The following is a 20,565-nucleotide window of genomic DNA, read 5'->3' on the forward strand; positions in this document are numbered from 1 at the left end:
CGTCAATGGGCACACAGAGACATCAAAGAGATTGACGCGTTGCCACGTCGTGGACCTCTATGAGTTAACACATTTTCATTGCTTATGCTAATGACTCCACACAGAGCATCATGGGAGCTAATTAGCCTAATTCACGGCCAGCCCACTAAGCATCCCACGGGTGCTGAAGTCACATTTTGAAGGGGTAAATCCTACCATAGCCTATGGAGTTAGCAGAGAAATCGCAAATTTAATGCAATTTCCGAATAGTAAAGTATACAATACGGCTAGCATGATCAAGAACACAAGATACTAAACGGCACAAAGCACTATAATTTACTTTACTGTTAGAAATAATGATTTGTTGGCTTTAAGTCCAGTATAGTTTCCCCTTCTAAATTGAAGTCAGCACCCGGGGAAAACTGAGAAACGGAAGTAGGTGGGCGGGCCGTGAATAAGGCTAATCTCGAACCCTTAACGCAAGTCACGTGAACCGTTACACCCCTACCGGTCGCTATTAGAAAAATGGCCGCTCCGGACAGCGAGCACGGTGGGAGAAGTCAAACGCTCTTGTGGTGATATTTTGTCTTGCCGATGGGGAGGATTACATGTTTTTTCTCTCCATCTCTGTGGCGGTGGGTGGAGCAGGTGTGTGGCTCGGATGGGGTGACCTACGCCGACCAGTGCCAGCTGAGGACCATCGCCTGCAGGCAGGACAAGGACATCACGGTGGACAGCTTGGGCCAGTGTCCAGGTGAGGCCCGGTGCAGCCGTCATACATCACACACAGGGGATGATGTGGTGCTCCGCTTGAAAGATAATGAGTAGTGCTGCAGGCCTTCCTATCACCACCATCCCCTGTTTCTGAGATTGTTGTTATCTCTCTGCCTCGGCCTTTTTTCTGACCCATCTGTCTTTTTTAACACTTTTTGACTACAAAGGGTCACCCAGAACCTTCCATAACGCCATTGTCGGGCGGAAACCTCGTATCTCCCAAGTTTCAAATTTGTACGTTCTTTTGCCCTGCTTCATCGTACAAGGCTGTGGCACAAAATTAGTGAAAACAGCAGATCTATAAGCACACAACGCCTCGCGGTGCGAGGCGTTGTGTGCTTGTAGATCGGCTGTTTTCACTAGTTTAAATCATTTTAAAAATGATAAATACAATACAAACGGTTTTTGACATACAAGGTTTCCACCCGACAACGACGATAACATGAAACCTTTCAGAACCCATGAAGTTCTGTGATAGTTATTTTTGTTTAGTTTTTTACCTTCCCATCTTGACCAGAAACAGCCCTAAAGAGGGAGTTGGTAGGTCTCATAAAATAAGTGAATATAGCCGCTCTAAGCTCACAGTGCATTGTGAGCTGCTATTTTTGCTACAGTACTTTAGGAAAAGAAGAAATTGAATAATAAGTTGGGTATTACGTCCTGAGAAGGGCCCAAATTAGGTACTCTGAACCTTATCAGAATCCAAGCTGTAGCGCTTGGAAACAAACATCCAGAACCTGTGAAATACGTTTCACGGTACAGCACGGTTCGCTTATGGCCAGTCAACTACTTTCTACTGCGACTACTTGCAACCATTATCCCCAAATAGCACCGGTCTGCAACCAGTCAGTCCAAACTGCGGCAATTTCTTGCAAGTTGCGACTAGTTGCATTGTTGTGGACTGAGCTTAAGTTCTTGTAGTCGAAAAGAGGCATTTGCCTGTCTGTCTATATGAGCACCAGTAACATCCTGTTGAGGTTGGAGATTTCTGTTATGGTAGAGCATACACAAACACATACAGTAATAGTGGCTGCAGTAGTTACTTGTAACATGGTTGTTCCTTTGATAATTAGTAGGGGGAAAGAGAACACAGCAGAGTGAGCGCACGAACGACACTGAACCCTGTTCTGGTAGAGTTCTGGGGCAAACATTCAGCTATTTCCTTTGTGTGTTTTTCCGTAAATGAATGCCCTAATTGATCATACTACAGCATCACACAAAGGTATCAAAATTTAGCGGATTCGCAAGCTTGAAATGTGGCCGCTACTTTTGCTATCCTTAAAAGAGACAGTTTTGGACATATGAGATTTCCACCCGACAGAGACGATTAATTGAGGAGTCACGTACAGTAGCGTCACGTGAACCGAGTCCCGTTTTGATGTTTGCAGCCGCGCGTCTCACGCTGACTTCCAACGCCTCCCATTTGCGCGGCAGTTTTTGTTGTCAGGGTCTCACAGTTGGAGGCTATTTGAAAGAGCGAACTCCAACGCGTAACAATTGAGCACATAGAATTGCTTATGTCTGTTTGCCTGCGGAGCAGCAGGTGTCAGAAGAATGAGCGAGAGCGACGCCCCACGCGAGGGAAAGGGAACGGTGTCAGACGGCGAGAGAGTAATTTAGGGAGAGGAGCGCGGGCTGACAGATGCTCCCCTGTAGATACAGACCTGCCGTTTTGACTGGAGCCTGAGCCTCACAATCCCCAACATTCTGGTGACACTTTTTCCTGTTTGATTTCTGGGCCCACTGTGGGGATTAGGTTCTCTGCTCCAAACACATCAATCCCTTGATGTGTGGGGGGGTAGAAACCCTGGTCCCCCTGACACCTGGGCCTGGTAATACTGACACAAACTGACACATTAAAACACCAGGGGAGCACCGATTAACACTTTTTCATGGCCGAGTATACGAGTGGCTTCTTTTTTCACCAGAGCATTTTCGGTTATATAGTCATTGCTATTTTCTTTTTTGCTTTTTTAATGCAACATCTGAAACTTCTACCCATTCATAATGTATGGCACAGCAGTTGTTTAACAACTAGCTGAATAGCCAATTACAGAGCACCCCTCCTTCTGGGTGATGGGATCTAAACGGCCGCCACGTCCCTCCTGGTTATAGGATTGATGTTACATAGAAACACTCAGACGTCCCTTCGGATTATGGGAATGATGTCACTTATAAACACAGCTCTTTGTGAGTTGTTTTTTCTGGAGACAATAGATGCAAACTGTTGTACCTTTAAAACACTCCAGAATCATTGTGTCTAACAATTTGGACGCAAAGAAGTGGTATGGCCGCGCGCCTTCCTAGGAAGGTCCTCGATGCACGTCCCACTGGGAGGAGACCCCGTGGCAGACCAAAGACCAGGTGGAAGGATTACATCTCCAAACCATTACATCTCCAAACTGGCTTGGGAGCGCCGTGGTATACTCCCTGAGGGAGTGGAGGAAGTTGCTCGGGATAAGAAAATCTAGAAGTGTCAGTTGGAACTGTTACCCCCGCGACCCGATTCCGGATAAGCGGTTGAAGATGGATGGATGGATGGATGAATTGAATGAAAGTGCGTATGTAGTTCTTGCCATCGACGAGTATAATATTTATCTCTGGCATATTCCAGGGGCCCTACTGTTTAGGACCAGGCCCCTCTGAATCATTCAGCGTTTTGGTCCCCCTCAACAGCGGCACACACCACTTCACTTAGAAACGGTACGGCAATTTCTTTCCCCGCGTCAGTCAGTCCAAAGTCGCCTCGGGGCGGAGTGCAGTAACAGGTGCTCAGAAGAGTGCCAAAGCCAATGGCTTTCATGATGTACACCGCGGAGGCGTGCATGTTGGCTGGTGGCTGCCGTTATTGCAGGGCTGAAGAGACACCATGGCGCTGGGCACATTGGTGGGGGGAGGAGGGGGAGGGGGGGGGGGGGGGGGGGGGGAGTGGAGGACAGGCGGTTGGCAGTGCCAGCTGGGGGTGTTGGCCACAAACCAGCGCCAGGTGCCTAAAATTTTCGGTTTTGGAATAATGCTTGTTTTCTGTTGTCGGCTAGCACGGCGATGTCCCAACCAATAAACCAAACCAACTGGGGGGCTGGTGAAGATATTCATTGCGAGTGGGCCCCCAAATAAATAATTGGCGGATGATAATATAACATCAATATGAGTCTTTAAACCCTTGTTTAAAAACATTGTTGTCGGGCAGAAACCTCGTATCTCCAAGTTTCACATTTGTGCGTTCTTTCGCAAAGTAAAGCCCTGCTTCATCATACAAGGCCGTCGCACAAAAGTAGTGAAAACAGCAGATCTACAAGCACCGCGAGGCGTTGTGTGCTTGTAGATCGGCTGTTTTCACTAGTTTAAATCATTTTTAAAATGATAAATGCAAAACGAACGGTTTGGGACATACAATGTTTTCGCCTGACAATGACGATATGTATGTCCAAATATCTGAAATTACACTACATTAGTTCTATTGATCCAAGCCGGAGCACAATCAATTGATTGGTCTATAAAATGAACTTGCTCTGAAAATCCACACACCGACCCATCTGACTACTAAAAGGACCACTTCACCTCTGGGTGAATATTTTATTGTTGTTTGGGACACGATCAACACATGAGTCATATGATGCATTTTGCATCATATGACTAAACCCAAACGGAATCTGCAGGCTTTTTTCTGGTTTTCTGTGGTGATTCAGGAGGAAAATCTGAGGGATTCTGCGGGGTGTTTTTTTTTCCTTTTATGGTATTAGACAGTTATCCAGTACTATAATAAATGTGTTTGGAGCACAAATAACAACCCTTAACATGCTAAATAAGCCTTAAAGTACCACAATGTACAGTAAGAGCCGTCAGTCAAACCTTTGATTTGGTCATTTTTTATTCAACACTAATTCCCTTCTTCATGGACATTCTCACAGCATCCTCACAGCACGGCGCATTTAGCCTAGTCACAGACAATGGGGGAGGGTCGGGATGCGTTCAGGTTAATTCAAACGGGTGCCAAAATACACTGGGGTTTTTACTGCAACATTAAAGTTTTCAGATTCCGCGGAAAATCTGCGTTCTGAGTTCACCGCGGAACACCGCGGGCGCAGATTCTGTGCGGGCCTGCATATGACCAGTTGTAGCATGCTGAAATACTAAAATATCTAAAAACACAGATTGAACACAAAAAATAATTGTGTTGATCGTGTCCCAAACAACAATAAAATACAATCTGGTTGTCCTAGAGGTGAAGTGGTCCTTTAACACAGCAGTCAGATGGGTCGGCGTTGGAGTTAAGGCGTTAAGTATTGGCGTTGGCGTTATGGGTCGGCACGTTGGCGTTAAGTGGTCAGGTGTTTTTTGGGGGGGGGATTCAAGTGGGCCCTGCTCCAGAAAAGGTTGAGAATCCCTGGCTCCAGCAGGCAGCAATCCGTCGCATGAATCCCTCCAACCGTCAGCGGACCTGCTCTGCAACACTTGACCTCCCTGGAGTGTGTTTGTCGGACTGTGCGCGGCCGGAGGCGTGGCTTTTTGAAAATTGTCCCCCCATGTTCATTTCATTTCAAGAGCTTTGGTCGTGCCAAAAAAAACCAAAACAAATCTGAATGAGGGGGATAGACGAGGCTTTGATACGGCCCAGAACATCTGGTGATTACAAATTCAGTGCCGTGGGTTTTCGGGAGCGAAAAATGAGAGTCGCTCTGTTGCCTGGCAATAGAGATGTAAGGTAACATGTAATCCTGTACCTGGCATCAGGGGCGTCACACCAAATTCTGGGCCCTGGGTACAAGGATTCACTGCGGGCCCCCCATGAATGTTAACTATTGAAAAACAGCAGATATACAAGCTCACAGCGCGGCACCGAGTGCCGCGCTGCGAGCTTGTAGATCTGCTATTTTTGAAAAATCGTGAAAATGTGTGCCAAGAAACCTATGTTTCCATGTCAGTGATGCTCAAACTTTTTCATGTGAAGGACCCCCCCCCCCCCCCCCATCTCAAAATATTTAGTTCCAGGGACACCCCCCAGAAGCAAACTTTGAGTTACAAATGTTCACTTAAAAAATACATATATTCAAAGATTTGCGCACATTTCCACAACTTTTCAAAAATAGCAGATCTACAAGCTCGCAGTGCGGCACTCGGTGCCGCGCTGTGAGCTTGTATATCTGCTATTTTTCAATAGCTAAAGTTACTAGGGCCCCTCCACCTTGGGCCCTGGTAACTCAGTCCCACTTTCCTACCCCTTGTGACGCCCCTGCCTGGCATAGCTCCACACAGCAGGAAGGACTCCTTCTCTTCTCTCCCAAAGCCCCTTGAGCAGTCCAAGTACCGGTAACTGGAGTCGAGTCTGCTGCGCAGATGGGCGCAGATGGGCGTGGCGTAAGGTCTTCGAATGGGCGTTAGCGTGATGGGCGTGGGAAAAGCTGCCACGAGCCTATAGCCAGCAGCTCGCCGTTCTGCTCCCACTCCCACTCTCGCAGTTTCTACCGTAATTACACAACTTAATGCGCAGCGAATTTTGGACGGGGGTCGGGGGCTCATTTTACCGGGGGTCCGCTCACTATCCCGACGGGCCGCTGTTCCGACTAGCGTCGGCAGGTTAGTTACTGAGGTACGGTTACTGAGGTTAAGTTTAGGGTTAGGGGTAGAGTTAGGGTTAGTTTTAGTGTCGGCGACGAGTGGCACGCGTGCCGTGGACCACCTCCAGGGACCCCTGGCTATATAACAGGGGGACATGCGGATATATAAGAGAACCAGGGACACGGGACGGCCGCCGTTCCACTCCTATCCGAAGTGGGCTGCAGAGGCGGCGGTCCTCCGCAGCGACGCGACCACATTTGCGTCCCCCCGAGCGATGTCCCCGGGCGCCGTCCGTGAGCCACCCCGTTAGAAGGGTCTTTTTTCCGGCTACACAGGGTGTAGCGCGGCGCGGCCAGGGGGTCCCCGGAGCTCCACGATACCTCCAGGTGTCCCCGGAGGGCGGAGGTGGTCTGCGATACGAGCCACTCAGCCGTCCCACTCCGATGCTCCAAAGTCGGATAGTAGTGGAACAGCTGCCGCCCCGTGCCCCTGGTTCTCTCTCTCTCTATATATATATATCCCCTGTTATATCGCCTGCATGGGTAACTGGAGGCGGTCCGCGGCCGAGACCCCAAACCCAAAGTTGGATGCGAGTGGAGCGGCGAGCCGCTGGTTCTCTCTTTATTATATCCCAGGCCCAGCCTTATCGTAGACCTTTTCCCACGCCCGTTCACAGAACAAGTAACTCCCATTCGAAGAACTTTCCCCACGCCCCGCAAATCTGCCAAGTGGGTTTGGCTGCAGACCACAGCAGATTAGGGGCGGATTGTGTGAGGGATGCTATTGGATAGTATGTTAGGGGGCGGATTGTGTGAGGGATGCTATTGGATAGTATGAGAATGACTCAATCCGCCCCCTGGAATCTCAATCCACCCCCTATGACGTTGCACGGACGGGGCACCCTCCTGATGGAGGAAGTTCCCACTTTGCTCTGGAGAGTTTTTCAAAGGAGGGAGGGGGGGAGAGAGCCAGGGAGCCTGGAGCTCGGAGCTCCAGGGCCCAGGGGCCGGCCCCTCGCCGCTCGAGGCCGACCTGGGGGCACTCTCGGTGGGGCAGGCCGGCGACGGCGCTGCCCCCCCGGCCCTGGAGCTCCGGAGGTGGTCGAGTATGCTGGTGCTGGGCGGAAAGTGGCCCAGATGGGTGTCTCTACTCGGGTTTGGGATGCAAAAGGTGGTCCCTGGTTCTCTGGAGGTCCCGGGGACCCCCTGAGCTTGTCTCCCCTGCCCCTGCCTTTTAGTGTTAGTCAGTGCTTAAAGTGGGCACTGAGCCAGGGAGCCTGGAGCTCGGAGCTCCAGAGCACCAGGGCCGACCCTCCACACCCTCTAGGCCGACTAGGGGCTCCCTCCTCGGCCACACTCCACCCAGCGCCGGCCTCTATACCAGCAAGCTCCATGGGGACCTGTGGATATTCTGGACTTAGAAAAAATCTCGCATCTATAGCAGATACCCAAGCTCGCCAAACGCTATAGGCTCCTATTCAACCGCCCTTTGGGCCTCGCGCTCGAGCCTGGTACCGTCGGAACCGGCTCGCCGCCCCGCACACGATGGTGCCATCGCGGACCCCCGCGGACCCCCAGGGCCGGCGCCAGGCCCCGAAAACCGGGCCTGGCGACCTCCAGGGACCACCGGGGACCACCAGCGGCGGTCCCCGGTGGTCCCTGGCGGGCCTCCGAGCACCGCCGCCCGGGGACCCCCTCCAGGGACCCCCCGGGCCCACCAGCCGTTTTTCTTCTAAGTCCAGCAGGACTCTGAAACATTTCCCTCACAAGCCGTTTTTCTTCTAAGTCCAGCAGGACTCAGAAGAAAAACGGCTTATCAGTTTTTCTTCTAAGTCCAGCAGGACTCTGAAACATTTCCCTCACCAGACTTCCGCCCCGTCCGTGCAACGTCATAGGGGGTGGATTGAGATTCCAGGGGGCGGATTGAGTCATTCTCATACTATCCAATAGCATCCCTCACACAATCCGCCCCCCTAATCTGTGGTCTGCAGCCAGACATGTCTCCAAATCTGCGCGGCAGCACAGAAACCGCCGCCATCTTTGCCTCCAGTTACCCCTGTCTCGAGCAGTGGGGGGAAGTAACCAAGTACATTTACTGAAGTACTGTGTTTAAAACCCATTCAGAACGGGTACACATTATTGCAGGGGTCTTCAACGTTTTCAGGCCGGGGACCCCCAAACTGATGGGGAGATGGAGTAGGGACCCCCTACCACCTCGTAGGGTGGGGGGGTCGGGGCTACGACATATTTTTTATTTTAAACATGTACAAGTTACAGCGAGCAGGGTGGGCCGTACCACTACCATTTCTAAACATACTACTTATTAACTGAGAACCAATGTCAATAATATCAACAATCTGTCAATTGCATAGTAATCATGTATTCAAGCTATTCAAAATGGATAGAATCATGATTTATTTTTTAACATAAATGTGAAAAAAAAAAAACATTTTTTGAAATCTTTTTTTTTTTTTTTTTTTTTTTGCAATAATTTTGCGGACCCCCTGCAGTACCTCCGCGGACCCCCTATGGGTCGTGGACCCCCTGTTGAAGACCCCTGCATTATTGTGTATCATTATTTTATGCTTTAACTATCTCGGTGCCGCGCTGCGAGCTTGTGGATCTTCTATTTTTGAAAAATCGTGAAAATTCGAATTTTGACCCGATTCTATAAGTGTCTTTTGAATCCTTCTAAGAATTTTTGAAAAACCTATGTTTCTATGTCAGCAATCTGGCCAGCCATCATCAAAGAAAAGGTCCTTTTCACTTAACTGGATCTCAGTTAGTCTGTTCTTGAGAGATTACTATATGTCAGTGGTTCTCAAACCTTTTCATGTGAAGGACCCCCAAAATGATATGTATTTGGCCACGGACCCCCGTCTCAAAATATTTAGTTGCAGGGATTCCCCCCAGAAGCAAAATGTGAGTTACAAACGTTCGCTTTGAAAATACATATATTCAAAGATTTGCACACATTTTCACGACTTTTTCAAAAATAGCAGATCTACAAGCTTGCAGCGCTGTGAGCTTGTATATCTGCTATTTTTCACTGGTTAAAGCATTCAATAATTCTAGGCCTAAAGGGGTTAAGGACAATTTTGAGGTACTGTACTTTTACTCTATGACATCTCAGGACCAAATGTTATACTTTTTAATCCAAATGTTAGTTAAGTCATGCGCTTATTAAGCCCTATTTTGTACTTAGTCTATTTGAAAATAGCCAATTTACAAGCTCACGACTGTAGAGCTGACTGGACATTTTTTTTAAATAGTTTTGGTATTTAAGTAAGTTTTTAATGTCTATAATTAAGTGCTTTCACTCAAGTAAAATATTGAATACGGGGCTTTAACCTGTAACATTTCTACATGTGCTAATCCTACTTTTACTAAAGTATAAAATCCCAGTACTTTCTTCCAGCACCACTGCCAACACGCAGCGGCCCTCCGACAGCCAACATGGATCTTTTAACCCATTTAGGCCCTATTTAATTATTGAATGCTTTAAACAGTGAGAAATAGCAGATATACAAGCTCACAGCGCGGCACCGAGTGCCGCGCTGCGAGCTTGTAGATCTGCTATTTTGAAAACGTCGTGAAAATGTGTGCAAATCTTTGAATATATGTATTTTTAAAGCGAACGTTTGTAACTAAATTTTTGCTTCTGGGTGGTCCCTGGAACTAAATATTTTGAGATGGGGGTCCGGGGCCAAATAAATATCATTTTGGGGGTCCTTCACATGAAAAGGTTTGAGAACCACTGACATAGTAGTCTCTCAAGAACAGACTAACTGAGCTCCAGTTAAGTGAAAAGGACCTTTTCTTTGACGATGGCTAGAGCCAGATTGCTGACATAGAAACATAGGTTTTTCCAAAAAACCTCAGAAGGATTCAACAGACACTCATAGAATCGGGTCAAAATTCAAATTTTCACGATTTTTCAAAAATAGCAGATCTACAAGCTCGCTGTGCGGCACTCGGTGCCGCGCTGTGAGCTTGTATATCTGCTATTTTTCAATAGTTAAAGCATAAAATAATGATACGCAATAATGTGTAACCCGTTCTGAATGGGTTTAATTTCTTTCCCCGGATGCGGCCTCGCTGAGGGGATCCGCTCGACTCGCCGCTCGCCGCTCGGGGGGTTACTGTAGATCACGAGCTCATTTCACGTGTGACTGGGTGCGAATTAGCATTCGCCGCAGCCTCCCCGCTCCCCTCAGCGCCGCGGCACGCCTCAGCCGTCCCCGCTGTTTACATGCAGCGCTTACAGCCGCGCAAGGTTCAATGCCGCGGCATGCTAATGCCGCAGACACAAACAACATTTCATGGCAAAAAAGAAATATCATAACTCAGATGAAGGCTGCCTTTGCTGAAGTTTCACACTTTTGTAGATTAAGAATATACATTTTTAATGCGACTGTCATGGCTCTTTGCCTTTTTAGTTTCAAAGTATATCAAATATTTATGTTATTTTTATTTACGGTATTTACTTACTCAGAGTTTTAAAAAATTACATTTTGTACAGTATATTATGAAATATTCATGATTATCTTCGTGAAAAGGTGCACTGTAGTTTGGATGAGGATATCATGAACAAATTATTGATCTTCTTCTGCTTAGCCGTGTAAAAGTGTAACGGCAAAAAGCCTCCTCCCCTGAAGATTGTCCTGACAATTGGCAGTGACCGGCCTGTCCCATATGGCTTCATCACCTGTAGGTTTGTGGCAAATTGGCAGCAAGTGGCACCATATGGCCATATGGCCAGATAGCTCTCTTTCTCTCTCTCTCGCATTCCCCCATGGCTACTCCTCCTCATCACCCTCCTCCTCTATTCCGCTCTCACCGGATCCTTCGCTGCCATTATTCTAGCGTCAGCTCGGTTCTGACACCTTCCTGTTCTTCACTCTTTCGTCTTTTTTTTCTCTTTCACATGGTTTTGTTTGGTCTTGTTCCCATCTTTCCAATTTCACCGTCTGCCTTCTCTCTGGTCTCCTAGTGCGGCTCCCCCCCATTTACTCAAGTATTGTGCAGTTTTGACTTACATTTACTTTCACTGAGTAAGAAAATAAATACAAATACTTTATTCTTCTGCTCCACTACATCTCAGAGAGCAAATCGTCACTGTCGGGCAGAAACCTCGTATCTCCAAGTTTCAAATTTGTAAATTTTTTCGCAAAGCAAAGCACTGCTTCATCACACAAGGCCGTCGCACAAAAGTAGTGAAAACAGCTGATCGGCTGTTTTCACTAGTTTAAATAATTTTAATAATGATAAATACAAAACAAATGGTTTTGGACATACAAGGTTTCCACCCGACAGCGACGAAATGCATGTTTCACTCCAATGCAAGTATTTGGTTTGGATTAATGAATACAAAACATAGATTAACCATTGTACTTCAGACATTCGAGAATAGTTGATGTACACGCTCGTAATTCGCCGCAATGCAACCCGTTTGCTATTCTGAAACTAATTTGGAAACATTTTAGTACTTGTACTTTTGTAGTGTAAGTATAATTCGATGCCCCATACCTTTGTACTTTTACTCGAGTAACATTTTAAACACAGGCCTTTTTACTTCCACCACTACTCCTCCTACTCGCTGAGCCTGCCGTGGCAGAACAATCTTAATAGCCACCTTTCAGAGATAACTGCACCTCGCCCTGACAAGCCCCGATGAACAAAGCCAGCTCCGCTCAGCCGTCCGCGCTCTGCACAGGAGTGCTGTCAAAAATAGCAGATCTACAAGCTCACAGCGTGTTGCAACCGCGACACGTTGTGAGCTTGCGGATCGGCTATTTTCTTTGCACGACACCGGTGCACGACAAAGTATAAATTGGTCTGACGGAAGGGGGAAAAAGGCAAGAAAGCAAACGGACTGTTAAACCTAGTAATGCTGAGGGTTAGCCTGCTCTCCACACACACGCACGCACGCACGCACGCACGCACACACACACACACACACACACACAGTGAATAGGGCTGCCCAAATGCTACACTGCGCACCTGACTGACAGGTGTAGCCAAGAGGAAAGGCAGAGTGTGGCAGCGCTCTGGGCGATATCATCGACGTTGGCTTTCACTTCCGCTCTCTCTCTCTCTCTCTCTCTCTCTCTCTCTCTCTCTCTCTCTCTCTCTCTCTCTCTCTCTCTCTCTCTCTCTCTCTCTCTCTCTCTCTCTCTCTCTCTCTCTCCCCTATTCGGATGACAGAAGCAGAGGGTTGTGGTATGGTGGGGGTGGGAGGGGTCTGTGCATGATTATATACCCGCGTCGTCAAGGTATTGAGTTTCACACCTCGGCGCGTAATTGCCGATCAAGTTTGCGATTATCAGCATGCAATTAAATCCTACGCATAATGTTAGGCGAATTTTAATGAGGTGCGAATCTACTGAACGAGGCGCATTCTTTCTCTCTCTCTCTCTCTCTCTCTCTCTTTCTCTTTCGCCGGCTTATTTTCGTGTCACCCCCCACGCTTGCACTCGGGGGACGCGGGCGAAGTAAAAGCGACAAATATTGTCACGCCCGCCTGCCTCTGAGGCACTTACTTACGCCCCCCCCCCCCCCTCAATGCCACTGAGCTACCCCCCCCCCCCCTTCGTACGCCCCCCCTCCAACCCCCTCAGGAGTTTTTGTCCTATTTATCTCTTTTATCACAGACTGTTTGTCCTTTTGCACTGAAGCCTTTATGCATGGGTAATGATGGTCTCTCTGCAGACTGCCTCTCTCTCTCTCTCTCTCTCCCTCTCTCTCTCTCTCTCTCTCTCTCTCTCTCTCTCTCTCTGTCTCTCTCTGTGTGGTGGAAAGTAACTAAGAACATGTACTCAAGTACTGCCCCCACAAGTACTTTTACTTTTGAGGTATGTTCTACTCCATTACATCTCAGAGACTAATGTTGTACTTTTATTTACTCCACTACAAATATTTTACAGCTTTAGATACTGGCTACTTTTCAGATTTAGATTATTAATACAAAACACATATACAGTACCTATATCGCCACTGTCGGGCAGAAACCTCGTATCTCCAAGTTTCAAATCTGTACATTTTTTCGCAAAGCACTGCTTCATCCCACAAGGCCGTCGACACAAAAGTAGTGAAAACAGCCGATCTACAAGCACACAACGACTCGCACCACTGTTTTCACTAGTTTAAATCATTTTTAAAAATGATAAATACAAAACAAACGGTTTTGGACATATGAGGTTTCCACCCGATAACGATATAATAACGAGATATATTACTATTCAGTAATCATTTTGAAAGATTTCTATACCTTTTGAAAACTTCTACTTTTACTTTCACTCAAGTAACTAAGTACTGTATTACTTAGTACTCTCTCTCTCTCTGTCTCTCTGATGTGGAGTGGCGTGGCGTGTGCAGTACATCTGACAACAGAGTGTTGTGCTGGCGTTGACGGATGCATGCGCTCAGCGAGCGGCAGTCTGCTGTCTTTGAAGTCAGAGTTAGCGGCGGCTTCTTCTTTTTCTTTGGCCCATTTCTATCAATCATTCATCACTGCAGGCACTGGCTGCCGGTGATTAAAGCTGCTCTACCGGAGTGCAGCATTTGAATATGGATATATAATTCATAGGCATTGGCACAGCATGTACACACACACCCTCACGCGTGCGGACGCGCGCACTCGAGCACGCACCCACACGCAGAGTAACATCCTAATTTGTTTCATTCCACTCCGAGAGGATACAAATGCAGTGTCTATTTGGTTCCATTTGTATACTCTCAAAATGATAAATTAACACTGTGTACAGTACACACACGCACGCACGCACGCACACACACACACACACACACACACACACACACACACACACACACACACACACACACACACACACACACACACACCCCGGCGTGAATATCACCCATGCACGGGGACCGCTTGGGAAATGGAAGGTTCGAGTCCTGCGTAATCCTGGGTTAGTGTTGAAGCTCCATGAATAAGACACTGAACCCTAACAGCAGAGGAAACCATGCAATGCGCATGGTTTCCTCTGCTGTCTGTGTGTGCATGGGTGAATGTAATGCACATCGTTAAGCTCTTTGGATTAAGGCGCTATATAAACGCACTATTTACCTTGATGTACACAACCCCATTTTACGGTATGTGGCCATTATACTGTAACTGTACACACACACACACACACACACACACATGGTTTGTAGAGCATTTTTAACCCCATTTGCACCGTACTGTAGGCCAATGTGTCGAACCAGGCAGCGTCAAATTCCAGAAAAGGATATGACTATGAATATTATACATCATTCTTTAGCATATTCCATATTCCATTTTCACTCAGCGTATGCAGTGGACAGCTAGGGCCTGCTCTATTATTGATGGTTCGTCATGCAAAGATTTCCCCTCTCTCATCTCGTCCTACTGTAGTTATTATCAGACGCGCATGCGCACGCCTCTTTCATTGCAGGAGGTTTTTTGAAACCAAACGGTTCTTCTCGTGTGTGTGTGTGTGTGTGTGTGTGTGTGTGTGTGTGTGTGTGTGTGTGTGTGTGTGTGCGCGTGTGACTGTGTGTGTGACTGTGTGTGTGTGCAAGTTTTACTATACTTTTGAGAGACAAGGGTCCCCACATGTATAGTACAATTTGAGAAATAGTCAGCTGTGAAGACTATTTCTTCCCTGGTTCCCACAAGAGAAGTGGTTCTTTTAGGGTAAAACGTGTTTTTGATTTAGGTTTGATTTATACACACACCCCAAAATGGTAAAAATGGAGGTTGTCCTCGAAAAGTATAGCAATACAAATGTGTGTGTGCGTGTATCTGTGTGAAGAAAATGAAATGTCAATGCTGCTCTAGTCTTGTTTACTGTGTATAAAGAATCCCAGAAAAGGCTTGGCAGCACTGCAGCCAAGAATCTGCCAATGAATTCTCTGGGAAAGAGGACACTTTAATACCAGGACATTTTATGTTGTGCAAAAAGTCATTTAAAACCATGAACGTAAAATCAATATGTGTTTTTTAATCATTTATTGGTTTAAGATGTGTTGAACTTGGTGGTACTTTGTATACGGTATAAGGCCTGTACCAGGGACTCTGTGGGTTCCTTTAGGGGGGTCTAAATTGACCCATACAAGTCTGTAACTCTGACAGTGTACAAATGGAACCAAATGAACCCTAACGGGTCCATTTGGTTCCATTTGTACACTGTCAGAGTTAAGGGAAGACCTTGGATTTTTTAAGTTCGAGAAACACTGCCATTGATTGATTGAAGACTTTATTAGAAGTTTGCATAGAAAAAACTACAGTTTCATGACGGTACAGTTCACTGGTACAAGGTCAACTAAAAGGAGATCCTAGAAAAGACTAAGCTTATTTCCATAGGAAACCATTTAAGTATCTCGTATAACATTGAATGACAGACAGATAGAACTACTACTATGCAGTAGATAGCCATAGCTTCTAGTAGGTCAGACCAAACATATCCATCTTTGCTTAAAGCCATTCATACATTGCATTCCTTGCTTCCTCCCTCCTCCCCTCCCCTCCCCTCCCCCCCAGATCCCATCGCAGAGGACCGGCCCATCCCCGACCCCTCTGCTGTCACCCCCCTCTCCCCCGCTGCCTCCCCCACCCCGTCCGCCGGCCCGGCGCCGGCGCCGGGCCACGTGGAGGGGCTCCCGCCCCCCAGGACCGTGGACCACCCGCCCACCGCGGCCACCAACACCCTCACCTCCCCCTCCAACCCCTCCTCTGCCCGCCACACCACCCATGCCCAGCCTCAGCACACCAGCCCCTTCACCCCCACCCCTACCGGCCGCCCCCGGCCCTCCTCCGCCTCCTCCAACTTTGTTGAGGGCTCCGGCACTTACTCCGGCAGCGGGGACGAGTCCGAGGTGGAGGACCCGGAGAAGGATGAAGACGGAGTCGATATGGGAAGCGGCGTCGTCCTCCCGGAGGCCAGTGGATCAGCGGAGCCTGTTGGTAAATTCACCCCACTCATTCACTTCATTGCCCATAATGCTTTGGGTGGGGGGGGGGGGGGGGGGGGGTTCTGACAGTTGAGTCGGGGGGAGTTAAGGTGGGCGTCGGACCGACGCTTGGTTCTGATTGGCTTTCGCCACCCGCACCATAACACATTCATGCCACCATTACTGTTACTTCATACGGACATTGGTTAGCATGTGGAAGTGTAAGAACCAGTTTCATTGTCACATCACAGGCTTACAGGTGTAAAGATTAAAATTATTCATTGGTGAGAAATGGAGAAGGAAAAATACAGAAATAAGGTGCAAGAAGTAGCAGCACGTCCACAGGTACATATCGTCATTGTCAGGTGGAAACCTTGTATCTCCAAGTTTCAAATTTGTACGTTCTTTCGCAAAGTAAAGCCCTGCTTCATCATACAAGGCCGTCGCACAAAAGTAGTGAAAACAGCAGATCTACAAGCACACAACGCCTCGCGGCGTGAGGTGTTGTGTGCTTGTAGATCGGCTGTTTTCACTAGTTTTAAACATTTTTAAATGATAAATGCAAAAATAACGGTTTTGGACATACAAGGTTTTCACCCGACAACGACGATATAGTAACGATAAGTCAAAACTTCACAGGTAAAAAAAAATCCACAACGGAAAGTAGTCCACGTAAGGGAGATTGTGACCGGACGAATCTCATTTCAAACTTGAACGGATAAACCAATGGAAAAACAAAACAGCTATTGCCATGAAAAAAGAAAACCCCCCAAAAAAACACTTGTTTGACAAAGTGTCTGTAAGTACGGTTTGCTCACGTCCCTTCCCCGGCCAAAATAAGATATATATATCTGTTATTCTGGAGAGCAGGGAATCTATCAGTGTCCTTCAACTGTTGCTACATCATCCGCGGTCGTCTCTCATTGTGCCCGCGCCCACTCGCTCTGAACAAGCACAAAAATAAACTAAAAGAAAAGAAAGAAAAACCCGCCAGACTCTGTCAAATACACTGTCGGTAGGACAGATGATTGCTGCTGGCAGTGGTGGACACTGGACAGCAACAAAGTACATCTACTTGAGTAATTATGTACATTTTCTGTACTTAGTATACTTTACTTGAGTATACGCTTGACTTTTCAAAGACTATAATATTGTACTTTCGACTTGAACACATTTTAGGAAGGGAAAGTACGAAAGTATGAATTCAATGGCGAAAAATAGCAGATCTACTGTACAAGCTTGCAACAGCTTGTAGGGCTGCTATTTTCACTGTTATTGACACAAAGCTGATTTGTCTTATTACAATATCTAAATTGTAACACAGCAATACATTGATATTTATAAGAAAACTTTGTAATCAAGCACCAATCTGACATTGAGTAATGTTCGACCGGGAGTGTCTATTTACTTTGACTCCAGTACTGCTGTTTTGAGTACTTTGTCCACCACTGCCAGGCACGTGCACACATAGACATCAAAGGGGGCTTGAGCCCCTGCCCTTTTATCCGTCTGTAAGAAAGAAAATACCCTCTCCAGACCATGAATGCAAGTAGGGAAAATAGCCGACTTCCAAGCTCACAACGCGTCGCGCTGCGGCGCGTTGTGAGCTTGGAGGTCTGCTATTTTCTATATTTTCACCAAAGATATTTCAGCCCCTGCCCCTCTAATATTCTCTGCACGTCCCTGACCACTGCCATCTAGCCATGATCTCTAGAGGGGGGGAGAAGTGGGGGCGTATACCTTGTCACTCAAGCACACAGCAATCACTTCCAACGTGTCCTTCCGACTGTAACGTTTTTGGCCCGGCCGGCTAAATCCACTCCACCCTCTCACCGGGGCCTTTTCAATCACACCTTCTTTTTTTTCTCCCCCCGCCGTTGTTTTCCATCCCTCTGAAGCTCAGTGACCTGCCGCCACCCGGCGGCTCGCTGTAAACCAGGGGCGTCGCAACCAAATTCTGGGGCCCTGCGGGTACAAGGGTTCACTCACGTTTTGTGCTTTAGCTTTTGAAAAATAGCAGATATACAAGCTCACAGCGCGGCACCGAGTGCCGCGCTGCGAGCTTGTAGATATGATATATTTGAAAAGTCGTGAAAATGTGTGCAAGTCTTTGAATATTTCAAATCTTTCTAAGGCTTTTTTGAAAAACCTGTGTTTCTTTTTTTTTTTTTTTTTTTTTTTTAATTTTTTATCCCACGATTTTTGTAACCCATTTTTTTCACCCGGTGCCAATTGCCTAAGCTGTAATCCTGGGCTCTGCTCTCCCTCTGCCAACCTGGGGAGGGCCCCGAACTGAGCTCATGCTTCCTTCAATGCATGAGGAGTGAGCAGGCCGCTTCTTATCACCTGACAGGGGGAGCTTCCCCGGTTGGACGTAGCGCGTGGAAGGAACACGTTATTCCAACCAGTTCCATTCCCCTCCATCAGGCGCCCCGGCTGGCCAGGGGGGGGCATTATAGAGACCAGGATTACTGCATGTTTTTGTGAGGGTATCTACCCTAGGAGACACGGGGAGAACATGCAAACTCCACACAGAAAGGCCCTTTTGCCAACCCCACCTAGGGTGTGGGCACTGATGACGCGAAGGAGGGAACCTGTGTTTCTATGTCAGTGGTGCTCAAACCTTTTCACGTGAAGGACCCCCAAAATGATATGTATTTGGCCACGACCCCATCTCAAAATATTTAGTTCAAAGGACCCCCAGAAGCAAAAAAAGAAAAAAAGACATTTTCACGACTTTTCAAAAATAGCAGATCTACAAGCTTGCAGCGTGGCACTCGGTGCCGCGCTGTGAGCTTGTATATTTGCTATTTTTCAATAGCTAAAGTATAAAATAATTAAGGCCCCTCCACCTTGGGCCCTAGCAACTCAGTCCCACTCCCCCCCCCTCCCCCTTGTGACGCCCCTGGCTGTAACGGTGCTGAATTGATGGAACTTCGCGCCCCCAAACCCCCCCCCCCCCCCCCCCTCCCCCAACCCTGCCTCGCATCTCTCTCTCTCCCCCTGCGTGGTAGATTTATTCTCTTGTCAGATCCTGACCAGAATGCTCGCTGACACGAGGCAGGCGTGTTACCCGCCTGCCAAGGAGAGACAGTGGTGTCTCGTGGCCCGCCTGCATCTAAATGCGACCTGTGTGTGTGTGTTTATGTGTGCAATGTGTGTTCTTTGTCTTTGTGCGTTTGAATGAGCGGTCAAGCGTGTTGTGGGTATATGTGATGTTCTTTTTTGAAATTGTGCATGTGTGAAGGAACGTGTGTGTGTGTGTGTGTGTGTGTGTGTGTGTGTGTGTGTGTGTGTGTGTGTGTGTGTGTGTGTGTGTGTGTGTGTGTGTGTGTGTGTGTGTGTGTGTGTGTGTGTGTGTGCAGTGGCGTCAGTTCAGAAAAAGCTAAGGTATGGCAACATGACTGGTGTTGCCATACCTTAGCAAAAGGCACGATGGAAAGTACATTTTATTATTTCCCCATGTAGCCAAGGTATGGCAGCTGCCATAGCTTGCCATACCCAATTGACGCCTCTGTGTGTGTGTGTGTGTGTGTGTGTGTGTGTGTGTGTGTTGTCATGCAGCACAGTGTGCAGCGTGTCGTATATGTGTGTGTGTGTTTACGGTCCAGTATGTGCGTATATGTCTTGGAAGTCTGCATTCCGAGCGCGTCTCTGTGATTTAATGTCAGGGGAGGCCAATGCATGGGAGTGTGGTGTGTGAGCGTCAGACAGCCATCCATCTGACAGCCCTCACGACTCACAGGGGACCAATCCGGGGTCCCTGTGGTACACCCCTTCCCCTCTCCTCCTGCCCCATAAATCCCGCAGACCCGGGACCGACAGATGCCCTGTAAAACCTCATCCCCATCTCGCTCTCTCTCTCCCTCTCTGTCTCTCCCTCCGCGTGCCATTTAGCCCACTAGTCCTTGAAAACGATGACCCTTCCCTCCGCCGCCATTTACGACTTCGCTTTAGCCGTGCAGCCGCTTGCCTCTGCCGTCACCCCCGCCCCCACCCCCACCCCTGCCATTAAAGTGCGCCCCCCCCCCCTGCCCACCCGACCTCCTCGCCTCCATCCCTCCATTGATCACTGAGAAAGCAGGCTTCCTCTGCTAAACCCTCCCCGGGCACCCGGGAACAAAAAACAGAATGGCCACTTTTATGTCTCGAGAAATGGCCCCGATTAGGGCTATTTTCGATATAGGGCTATATTTTAAGCAATTATCCGATCCAATATGTGTAAAGCGACAGTAAGAACCAATAACAGACTTAATCTTTCTCGTGTAGGTTTATCGAACAAACGAGTAGTATGTTTTTTTTATATATATTCTCT

The 20,565-nt window shown here is 47.8% G+C and overlaps 1 protein-coding gene across 2 annotated transcripts in view; it reads left to right on the forward strand.

Moving 5' to 3' along the window:
• The window catches only part of agrn (agrin), a 295,737-nt gene that overhangs the window by 189,474 nt on the left and 85,698 nt on the right, over nucleotides 1-20,565 (forward strand). For both annotated transcript variants that reach the window (XM_080733225.1, XM_080733226.1), the window contains exons 16-17: nucleotides 628-733; nucleotides 15,841-16,263. In XM_080733225.1, coding sequence (XP_080589351.1) covers nucleotides 628-733; nucleotides 15,841-16,263 — 529 coding nt within the window. The remainder of the gene's footprint in view (nucleotides 1-627; nucleotides 734-15,840; nucleotides 16,264-20,565) is intronic.

The sequence above is a fragment of the Nannobrachium achirus genome (genome assembly GCF_963921795.1).
Source record: "Nannobrachium achirus genome assembly, chromosome: 9".
Classification (NCBI taxonomy): Eukaryota; Metazoa; Chordata; class Actinopteri; order Myctophiformes; family Myctophidae; genus Nannobrachium; species Nannobrachium achirus.